Below are 12,057 nucleotides of genomic sequence, written 5' to 3'. Positions count from 1 at the left end.
TTGCTAAGGAAATGGAAATGAAAAGAACTGCTGCTGCTGTTAAGTCGCTTCAATCGTGTCCAACTCTGTGCGACCCCAAAGACGGCAGCCCACCAGGCTCCCCCGTCCCTGGGATGAGAAGTCACTAAATGCCATGAATTGTGTGATAGTTTAGGCTAGGGTAGTTAAAGGATCATTTTTTTCCTAGTTGCTTTTAATACCAAATGCTTTTTTAAAACGTTAGATAGAATGACTCAATTTTGCTTTGTTTTGTTGTTTAGAATAAGCACGTTATCTTTGATCTTCTATCAGCTCTTTATAGAAATTAAAATTATCCATTGTGAGGCAGTTCTGTTCCCTTAACTCTTGTATTGACCAACGTAGCAGTGTGCAGTCTGCCTGCCTTGCAGAGAGACACATAATCTGACAGCCAAGTGGCTATCCAAATGATAGTATTGGAAAATAACTTTATGCCTTCCTGACAACTTTGTCATTAACATCTGCCATAAAATGAACATTTGGGACATTTTGTCTTATTAAAAGGCAAAATTTTAGGAATTAAGGAGTATCAAGTACATCAAGAGGCCAGGTTTTGTATCTAATGTGATGTGAACTTGTGTCTAATAGTCAAAATGATGTAATACTGTCCATATTGTGCTTAGAAGTTTGCATTAAAGGAAAATAAACTGGAAGAAAATGTTTTTTAAATCTCTCTGTTCCTACATTTCAGATGCATTATCTGTAAAAAGGGGATATTACTAGTATCTACACTTATAACAGCAAATAAAGGGAGATACTGTGAAAAATATTTTTTATTAAATGATGCCTAAAGGAACTGAATGTGCTGAATAGAACTAGAAAAAGATCCTTTAAAATATTAGAAATGGGTTGGGTTTTTTATCATTCTTCCATTCATTGACCAAATATTTGTTGAGGGCTGACCTTCTATGAGGTGTGCTGAGTTATGTAGATGAGGGTGGCCTCATTGCCTTCAGAGTGATGAGTGTTAAGGGAGGTGAGAGAATAATTCCAGTGCCGTAAAGTTCTTTCAAAAGTTAATGTTAACAGGTAGTATAGTTTTTAAAAGAAAGTTCATCTATAAAAAGGTATGTAATAACAGAACATTAATCTCCTAGCCTCATGCTATGGGTAACCTGTCTTTCTAGAGGCAAACATTTTTATCAAGTTAGTATTTTTATTTTGTTGTTTCTTTGTTTTTTTTGCGAAGTACCTGCAGGATTAGTTTCAACAAAGCACTTTTTAAATTTTAGCTTAACTTTTGGACTATAATTTGCTGTCCTTTATATTTAGAAGTACTGAAAACGATGCTACCAATCCACTGTTTGAGGAAGGCTCTGAATATATTTTCCAGAAGTGATAGGTACATTTCTTATAATTTGTTCTTTCATTTCTCTCGTTTCTAGTTTTGACCATGGTCTGCGTTTAAAAGGTGGCTAACCTGAGAGATATGCACTGAGTGTACAGTAAAGGAGATATGTCTCGTGACAGCCAGACCCTATCTGGGGTGTGACGAGTGTAGCAAACGTCTTTAAATTTACTTGATAGAATTAGGTCTTTTGCCAAATAAAAGATTTGCTCTTAGCCTGGTAAACTCTCGCCGTGATTCATGTAGAAACCATATAGGAGTCGTGCGCCAGCTGCCAGCTTTTTAAAGAATATGTCAACTATTTCTATCTTCCTCTCTGACAGGACAGTGTGCTTTTCATTGATAATAGTAATTATCTTTATAGCATCCCTTTTTTAATTGAAGATGCTTGTACTAGGCACTTTATATTAATCATTGGATTTAAATTAAATCTTATGTCAGTACAAATGTTCCTCACTGGTTTTGGAGAGGAACTTGAGGTGCAGAGGTTTTAAGAACTTTGCCCAACATACTGTAGTTAAGTGGCAGAGTAATGATCTGAGCCCAGGTTTCTGACTCTGCAGCCTGTACTCTTGCTCTTGCAGTATCCTGGCCATTGATGTGGAGCTGGCAGAATTCAGATATAGATCCACATTGGAGATGATATATTTTTACTATTTCTTTGAATGCAGTCTACCTCTTCTCATCCTCTTTGAGAAGAGTTGCACATAGATGTGCGTGTGTGTGTGTGTGTGTGTGTGTGTGTAACTGAATCACTTTGATGTACACCTAAAATTAATGCAGTATTGTAAATGAAGTATAGTTGAGTAAAAAAAGCTTTTTTTAATTCTCTCTTATACTATCTAGACAGCAAGGAAAATTGCTTTGTTTCTGAGTGGAGGGAGAGAGAAGGGGGTGGGGAAAACCCTTCCCTAAGCATCAGGAATGCCAAGCTTGTCTCGCATGAGTTTACAGACTGAATTTATGTTTCTTGAGTGATATGCAAGCTCTCAAGATACAGGAATTTATTTTTAAATAATCTTGAATTGGTAGTGCCTCTAGCTACCTGAGAGAAGAACACAAGTTTTCTCAAGATGAACCGACCTTCAGCCCAAATGTTAAACAATTTTCATAGATGGTTCCAAGGAAAATGAGCAGCTCTTAAACCTCTCAAACCACACAAGGAAACAAGACACTTTAAAAAGAGGGCCAACACAACCTGACAGCATTTTAAACCTTCAAAGATTTAAAATTTCAAAATTATTGTAACTATAAAGTGAATGTTTTTTAATGTAGAAGTGACAATATTTATGATGATTGAAATTTAAAATTCAGCATTTCAAAATTCTGCCTTTAACAGCCAATTAAACACAGCTGAAGAGAGAATTAGTGAACTAGAAGATAGGAGAATTATTCGGAATAGAGAGAGAGAGTGGTACACAGGAAATTGTGAGCTGGTTTCATGGGTATAAACAAAAACCGGGAGGAAATGATGGCTGAAAATTCTCTACAACTATTGGAAGCTATCAATCTAGACACTCAAGAAGTACAGCAAATCCCAATCTGAATAAATTAATCCAAACTAGACATATCAGAGTGAAACTGCTAAACACTGAAGCTGAAGAGAAGCTGAAGGGTGGCTAGAGAGGAAAGCAGATTGTCTTTAAAGGGGAACAGTTGAACTGTTGGCTAACTTAGAAGCAGGAACAGAGGAAGCTGGAGGTCATTTGAATGACATCATCAGTGTGTACAGGAAAAAAAAGCCTTTCAACCTAGAATTCTATGGCCTATGAAAATGTCTTCCAGGAACAGGGTAAAATAAAGATATTTTTTAGACTAGCAAAACTCCGAAAACGTATCATTGGTAGAACCTTCCCAAAGGAAATTCTAGAATGCACTTCAGGTAAGATGAAAGTGATTCCAGATGATAGTTTGGAGATGGAACAAGGGATGAAGAGCAAAGAAAGTGGTAAATATTTACTCTAAATAACTTTGCCTGAATTTAAATGTAATATCTATATATAATGGTAATTATAATGCTTAATGTAATTTGAGCTAGAATTAAATACATAACCATAAGATGGAGTTGCTTATAATTTAAATAGTCTAATGTGCAAGTATAGTATAAGAGGAAGGTGAAAATTACAGACAGAGTATTTATATTAAATTTTTCAGGATCTAAACCTTGAGACTAGAAACAAAGTATGCAACTTGTAAATGAGTAGCATGGAAAAGTTGGGGGCAAGGAAGGCATGAAAGGAAAGAAAAACTGAAAACATGGGACATAGTTTACAGATTAGCTTTGTGAAGAAAACAAAACTTGTTTGAGACTAAAATCCCATGTAGTGAAGCTCTCCATCCCATCTGAATGATGAGCATCATTGATGGCAAAGCAACATTCAATGGTAGAAGACTAGAGAATTACACCTGGTGCAGGTGTGGCATTTCCTACCCAAATCCCTCAAGTTGTCAAGGTGCTTTTGTTAGGACTGCAATGAAATTAAAGAGACACCAATATCCTAAAAGTCCCTGGACTAAAGAAAGCAAAGAATAAGCGTTGAGAAGGCAATGGCACCCCACTCCAGTACTCTTGCCTGGAAAATCCCATGGACGGGGAGCCTGGTAGGCTGCAGCCCATGGGGTCTCGAACAGTCGGACACGACTGAGTGACTTCACTTTCACTTTTCACTTTCATGCACTGGAGAAGGAAATGGCAACCCACTCCAGGGTTCTTGCCTGGAGAATCCCAGGGACGGGGGAGCCTGGTGGGCTGCCATCTATGGGGTCACACAGAGTCGGACACGACTGAAGTGACTTAGCAGCATACAAGTTGAAGTTAACTTCATGGAGTCACTTACATGGAGTCTCCGATTGTTGACTGGTTGATTCGGCTTTAACACCAGTGACACAACATAACGGGCTAGGCACCAGTGGTATTTCTGTTAAGATGCTGAAATGCACCCTTTTCAAATCCTTAACTGTCCCTTGACTGGGTGGGAAAGGTACTGTCAGGTCGAGTACCCAAGGGTTAACTCGCTTGGGAGAAACTAAGAGGAATGCTCAGGGATCAAGACATGACATGCCGCCCATTGTTTGTCGCTCCAGGATCAAAATATACAATTATACATGCCAAATAAATTCTAAACCTGGAAGGTAGGAAAAGAGGGGTGGCTCTGCCTACAGGTGCCAGAGGCATTAAATAACCTTCCCAGACAAGGTGCACCACTGTTGTGCTGCAGGCGGCAGGGTCCCCAGGTCTGGCGTTTTCCCTCGTGTTAGACAATGTGTATTCACTGCAGGAGTCTCTGTTAAGCCTCCGTCTCCCAGACCTGCTGGCTCCTGGTGCCGGGCCCTGACACAGAGGTGCCTTTGTGAGTGTAATTACCTTCCCCTGTATTAGAAGTAGTCTGTTTGGAGCTCTATTTGTAGGTGCAGCTAGAATAGGCGGGAATTAGCATGTGAAAAGACCTGCCCTGGCCCTGACTTCTTTATCAGCCACCATCCTTCAGGATTCCCCACCCCCCACCCCCTCCCGCCACCCCTCGGATTATTGGGCAGGTGTGATGCCATCCAAGATGAAGAGCTTTCAAAGAAGGAGAAAGACACTGGAGATAGCAACGTGTATGTGTGTGTAAAATACAAATCCTGTTGTGTTAACATCTTTGGACAATTTCATGCCAGACAGAGCTGGCAGAGTAAACTTGGGTGGATGATTCCGGCAACTTAAGAACTGATTAAAGTTCCCTTGGGCTTTCACCATAGTGTCCACATCAGGAAAAGAGAAAAAAAAATGAGACGCAAAACAAATAATTCCTTTACCCTGGCTGTGCTGTGGCCAGCGTCTCTAAACCGTCTTAATTGTCCTGTCCATCATGGACTATTAACAAGGGGGTAAGTGAAGTTCCTAGACCTTATTAAATACAGTGGTGATCGAGAGACTCTGGATGAATATGGGATTGGAATGGAGCCAGAGTTGGTAATTAATCTAGATCTGAGTTTTGATTCTAGTTCATTCATATATAGGTCTCCCCTAAGATGCCTTTTACTGTTTCTGTGTGTTATTAGTGGGTCTTTTATTAACAAGAAAAAAACACACACACACATAATTTCCCCTTTTCAGTGAAAGAGTGCTTTAATGGAGAATAAGAAAATTAGATGATTGCATTTTTCATATATTAATTTCCCCCAAGTGATTTTACTGTGTGTACAAAGGAAATTCGGGGCCAGCCAGGGAATGTTTGAGGGCAGGGCTGCCTACAGCAGGGAAATCTGTGGATTTTTCTTATGGGGAGGAACATGTAAAGATTTATTTTGGGTGGTACACCCTTTGTCATTTATTAATTTTTTAATGGCCAAAGTACTTAATTTTGTGTTGCTGACGCAGGTTTTTGGGCAGCGTGGAATGTTTCCCTTTATTATTAAATATAAGGTTGCCTGTTCAGAATGGGTGACGACTTAGTAAAAACTGTACGTGGGGCAAGTAGCATTCGAGTCAAACAGGTTTATGTTTTGATGTAGGACAGGAGAATGGGTGAATCTGGGAAACATTCTCACTGTTGGAACCTGAAAAGCCTCCCTCACGTCCGGCCTCTGTCCGAGGTGTGGGAGCAACAGGTCAGGTGTTGCCTGAGGCAGCCTTACAAATCGGCACCTGCCTTTGTGCCTAGACCTGAAGGAAGTGGTAGAGAAAGGAGACCAGGGAAATTTAATAAGTCTGTGCCTTTTCCCTCAACCCTTTTCAGAGGTAGCTTTCCTCGGGAATTGGGCTTTAACGCCTGGCGTGTGAGAGAGGCGAGGGGCACCTCGTGGCTAGGGAGAAGCCGTGGCTGCCAAGAGATGCCCGAGCAGGTGCCAATCTGGGCAGGGTGCAGGTGCCGGGAGAGGCAGGGACCATAGACCTCCTCGTCCCCACCGGCCCTCACATTTGCACTGGACTTGATACTTTGCCTGGGACTTTAATAATTATTTCCTCGTGGATTCCCAAACCCCTGTGCCCCTGCCTGCCCCAAAGCAGGCAACCTTCGGTCGGCCTTTTTGGTAGAAGTAGAGGATTTCGTCTTTAACTTGCCTCCCTGCTCCTCTAGCGCCCGGATGGTACATCTGTTAGGCCCCAGGGCCCCTTCACAACTTGCTCCGTGGAAAGCAGAGTTTTTAAAAGTTTCCGTTTGTGGACAAGACATCCCTGCTTCTATGGAGCAGAGATGGTGGCTGTTCTGCAAAATATCTTTCTCCTTCCACTCTTCTCTTTTCTTCCTTTTTTTTTTTTTTTCCAGATAATCAGAAACCTAAAACCTCTTGCAGGGTCTCACCTTGGCTCCAGCACATGTAACTTATTTGACCACATTGTCTGATCCCTGGTAGAAAAAAAGATAACAAATTCCCGACCATTTTTCCTTTCGTGTTTCACGGTGGAGCTCCACCTTTTCCTTCGATGGGTTTTGTTTGTTCATTGTGTTTTGATCAAGTCATTTTTCTTCTTAGTCATCCGGAGCTGTTTTCAAACATCTCTTAAAGCACACTACGCCTCTTGTTAGCCTCTTGTTCTCACAGTGATACATGGCTGATTGCCATGATTTCAGGAAAGCAGAGTTCCTTCTCGGGAAAACTCAGCTGCTTCTTCACTTCGCCTTACTCTTCTGTGTCAGAGTAAGGGATGTTTCTCATTTCAGATCACATATCGGTGTATCCCGAGCCTCTCAGTTGTGGTGTTTTCTATGGGAGTTGGCAAAGCCAAATCCGTGTCACCAGGAGTGTGTCTTAGGCCCTAACTAAGAGCCAAGGCATTTGTTGTTTGCTGAATTGAATCAGATGTAGTTTCTGGGTCCCGGTTGTTTACCTCTGAAGCAGGCAGCAGTGATCCGGGCAGATAGAAGAGCCGGAAGCGGTCTCAGGATGGCGTCTAGGAGATGTAGGCAGTGTGGTGTGCGCAAGCTCAGTCGTGTCTGACTCCACAACCCCATGGGCAGGCTTCTCTGTCCATGGGATTCTCCAGGCAAGAAAACTGGAGTAGGTTGCCATTTTCTCCTCCAGGGAATCTTCGTGACCCAAGGATTGAACCCACATCCCTTGAGTCTCCTGCATTGGCAGATGGGTTCCTTACCACCTTGCCCCCGGGAAGGCCAGACAGTGTGGAGCCATGTGGAATCCCCTCCTTGTCTGTTTTCTACTTACTTTGAAAGAGTGGTGTTTGGGTTTAAATGAATGAAGAGGAGGTATGTGAGAGGGCTCCATGTGCCTAGCTTAACCGTCATCAGAGAAGATGCAGAGTGATAGGTGTGCCTTGATTGATCAGATGAATGAGGCTTTCACTGAGAGGAATCAGGCTGCCCAGGAGAGGAACATGGGACAGGGAAGCCATTCGAAAGCTTTGACAAAGGTGAGAATACCGGGTCTAATCCAAGGACAGCCAAGACCACGATGACGGTGGAGTTTTTGAAACGGCATATAGAAACGCAATTTAGGCATTTTGGCTAAGGCTATGTTAGACCATATTACCCCCTCACTCGCCCACAGAAAGAAACCCAGATAGCATGAGTTGCAGGAGAAGAAAAGGCGTAAATGAACCACAGGAGCATGATCGCAAGTGTGGGATGGTTGTTACCATTACTTTTGCAGGTGGTGCTCCAAAACATACATGGTAGTTGCAGTGTCTATCTCTTGTTCTCGAAAATTAAGGGCAATTTAAATTGTTAATATTCTCCTGTATTGTCTGAGATCAGCACTTAATACTTTATAATCAGAGAGGAAAATATGTTAAAGGGAAAATAGTACCAGTAGCATTACCAGAGCATATAGACTAAAGTTCTGTAGATGCAAAGATTCGTGAGATGAGGTCAATAGGTAAAAACGAACAGATTAGTAGCTGGCTTTGTGTGAGGAGTGACATCGCTCTAAACAATTACTCCAAAGTGACCTGTTTAGGAAGTCAGTAAAATGGCACTTTGCTTTTTTTACTATACTGAGGGAGTGTCAAACACGAAGAAGTTTTAACTGATCTTAATTTGAGATGGTCATTTGGTATCTAATTTGAATGTTTCCTGGACAGACTCTGCTTGTGAGCAAATAGGGAAGAGAACTTAACAGGCAGGTTTGGAGGCAAAATAGGGAAGAGGAAGTGGAAATAGACAAACAATATTGTGAGTAACAGTATTACCCCTACACAGGAACTCCCCGGATTTTAACCTTTAAAAACACAAATCATTAGGAAAGGATTGAATGCTGCATGGATACTGGTCTTATACTGTACTTTTTCCTCTTGAAAAAACTGGGCGAGATGGCAAAAACTCGAGCATCCTACATTTTGGACCCGTCTCTGGCACTGCCTCCAAGAAAGTCCCTTGAGCAAGTCAACAGCAAAGCCCTTAATAAATATGCAATTGATAGGTTAACTGTCCATCATTTTGCACATGTATAAAATGAGGAATTTGGCTGTGGTGAATTCTGTGGTTCTTCTTTTCCGTTAGTCATTTAACAGGTTGGGGTTAACAGACGTGTGGGCTGATTGGCCCTATGTGATAGAGATATGTCCTTTATTTATTTATTTAGAATATCTGTACTCACAGTGGAGAGAGGCAGCTTATTAACACATCCATGGGTGAGGTGGTTGAAGAACAGCTAACATGACAGAATCCAGATTCCAAGCATTTGTTCCAGTTGGAAGGATGGGCCAAACCAGGATGAAGTTTAATAGGATTAAACATAAAGCCCTGCTTATGTTACTTGTTTAGGGCAATCAATTAAGTTACAGTAGACCTACGTTAATAGCAGTTCCTATGAAAAAGACTAAGGCTTTTATTACCCACAAGCTCAGTGTGAGTCAGGAGTGTAATTCGGGTGTCAGAGCAGGAAAGGCTACGATAACAGATGTGTAGTGTTAAGGAGCTCTGACAGACGGAAGCCTGGCATCAGGCTAATAGCCGAGATCCAACATCACTAGACCTCAATAAATGTCACTGGGCTTGGCTAGATCTGTGGAATCGAATGGATTCATTCCTGTCTTTGAAGACTCTCTCAATTTGGTGAAAATTTTTAGGTATTAGAAATCTGTGAAAGAAATGGTGTTGAAAAGGGGGGCTTCCTTCCCATTTAGCCTACCTAAAACACATTATATGTCTTGCGGTTTTTGGTAGAATTTTATATCATGTTTCTGGGCATGCATCAATTTTCAAGGCCTCCCCATAGCATTATTTTGGCACCAGAAATGATTTGGTGAAGACCTTGCCTTAGCTGCTAATTGTTCTACACAGAGCTCTTAAATGTACAGGAATTATTATAAACATTTTAAGGTTTTAGTACAGGCATTTATCAACGTTTCATAGACCCTGGAGAGTAGGGTAAGTACATGAATAAATTGGGGGATCCATGAACCCCTTGAAAAGGTATATAATTTTTTACATATGTGTAATTTTTTCTGGGAAAAAATCCAACATTTTCATGAGAGTCTCAAAAACAATACAAAAAACAACCCCCTTCCCCTGCCACCTCTATAATTTGCCCACTTCCAGGTGTATAACGAAGAGGCATCTTGATTGTTGATGCCTACCTTCTGAGAACAAATCCTCCTTGAAATGTCAGTGACCTGCCGTCAGTTAGGGATTCAAAAGAATGTTGCAGGCAGAGTTCCAAATCACCAAAACCTTACCATTAGAATAAGGAAGAACTCTCCCTTCTTGTTCATACCATGCAATAAAATGCTTTACTTTAAATGACAAAATTCTGACTTATTACTTGCAGAATCCGGGTTCTATGTACTTTTTTCCATTCCTCTTTCAGCTTGTAAGTACACATTTGGTCTTCTCCAGGAATATTTTGTTCTGAGGGTAGTTCCAGAGAAGCTTGATCTTCTCAATGGGATATGTGTTTCATGTGGTTTCCCTTCCCTTTCAAACGCACAGGGTGCCAAAGCTTGCTTCCTGCGGGACATTCCTTTCTCGGCCATCTACTTCCCGTGCTATGCTCATGTGAAGGCGGCCCTCGCAAACGAAGACGGGCAGGTTAGCCCTGGAAGCCTGCTCTTGGCTGGTGCCATAGCTGGTGAGTGTCCTCGGAGCTCAGCTCCCACCCATGCCCCTGGGCCGGGGTCTTCGCTTACATTATTGATGTGAGATGGCCAGAGATTGCTTTGAAGAGCTCCTGAAAAGAAAGGGAAAGAAATGAATCTTACTTCTGGCAGATCTGGCTGTTAGACAAGCTTAATTCGTTAACTACCTCCCCTGCTACCACCACCAAAAAAAAGTGGGGGGGCTCATTAAAGATCGGTGCATTTTGTAACATTGTCAGATTCCAATTCAAGCTCATGTCCTTTTGTAGTTTCACTTACTAGCGTAAGAACAAGAGCTGTTCAATCAGACTTTTTTTTTTAACTGTTAATGTGAGAAAAAGAAAGTGAAGTCACTCAGTCGTGTCCGACTCTTTGTGACCCCATGGACTGTAGACCAGTAGGCTCCTCCATCCATGGAATTTTCCAGGCAAGAGTACTGGAGTAGGTTGCTGTTTCCTTCTCCAGGGGATCTTCCGGACCCAGGGATCGAACCCCGGCTCTCCCACATTGTGGGCAGAAACTTTGCCATCTGAGCCACCAGGGAATCACTTAAATGTTAATACTTGTGCCCTAAAGGTGTCTGACCGAAGTAATACATAAAAGCTCGTCCAGGAAATTTAAGCAATAGTTACTCTCATCCAGAGAAAAGAAATGTAGTGGAACTGGAAGCGGCTTGGGTCCGATTTGAGGTAGCTGTGTAAGGTTGTAAGATGAGAGTGTGTGTATGTACTGAATCCCAGCGAGAAGTGACTGTCTTCTCTCTCTAGTGCTACGGTGCAAGTACGAAAGGAAGAAAACAGGGTGGAAGCTGGCTTTTCCACTCCCAATGTAAATCCCTTGAGGAAATTTGGTTATAGCCCCAACAGGAATGACTGTGCTCTTTGAGGCTGCTCCTTGTTTAGAGACCCCAAGGGTAGAACAATCTGGATTAACTCCCCAGGTGGTGACAAACATTTAATGAGTTAACAGACCCTGAGGCAGTCATGGGGTGCCTGGCTTCAAAGTTTCCATACAAGCGGTGTTCTCCTCAGACTGTGGCTTGCCCCTCTGGACACCTACCCCCTGTTCTGAGAAACGTTTTGCAGTCTCGTGAGCCCCTGTGTCCTGCCTGTAGCCGAGGAGCCCTGGAGGCAGGAACCTGGAACTACTCTTTAAATTCTTACGATTCTGCTGTGTGCTGTGCTCAGCCAATGTCCATCTCGAACCCAGGTCTCCTGCATTGCAGGCAGATTCTTTACCATCTGAGCCACAAGCTCATGAAGTAGAGGTGTTAGTTGCTCAGTTGTGTCTGACTCTTCACGACCCCTTGGGCTACAGCCCACCAGGCTCTTCTGTCCATAGGATTCTCCAGGCAAGAATACTGGAGTGGGTTGCCATTTCCTTCTGCAGGGGATCTTCCTGACCCAGGGATCAAACCCAGGTCTCCTACATTGCAGGCAGATTCTTTACCATCTGAATAACCAGGGAAGCCTTAAATTCTTGGTTAATTGTTTTTCTTCAAAGGTCGTGATGTTGGTGTATGAGGCAGGGTTATCCTTTCCTGGCAGCTCAGGGAGCCTTATTATACGAATCCACAGTGGGATTACTCTACCTACATCGGAAAATCATGATTTTATAACTAGAGCATAGATTCCCAGTTTTAATGCCAGTTTGGCCGTTGACTCACTGTCTC

The 12,057-nt window shown here is 42.3% G+C and overlaps 1 protein-coding gene across 3 annotated transcripts in view; it reads left to right on the top strand.

The window, feature by feature from the left end:
* SLC25A13 (solute carrier family 25 member 13) overlaps positions 1–12,057 on the top strand; it is a 230,810-nt gene that overhangs the window by 206,315 nt on the left and 12,438 nt on the right. For all 3 annotated transcript variants that reach the window (XM_012176365.5, XM_004007743.6, XM_060414491.1), the window contains exon 15: positions 10,240–10,378. In XM_012176365.5, the coding sequence (XP_012031755.1) occupies positions 10,240–10,378 (139 nt within the window). The remainder of the gene's footprint in view (positions 1–10,239; positions 10,379–12,057) is intronic.

This window comes from Ovis aries, chromosome 4 (genome assembly GCF_016772045.2).
Source record: "Ovis aries strain OAR_USU_Benz2616 breed Rambouillet chromosome 4, ARS-UI_Ramb_v3.0, whole genome shotgun sequence".
NCBI classification, from domain to species: domain Eukaryota; kingdom Metazoa; phylum Chordata; class Mammalia; order Artiodactyla; family Bovidae; genus Ovis; species Ovis aries.
Note: the sequence above shows the minus strand (reverse complement) of the source record. Positions and strands in the feature narration are given on the sequence as shown.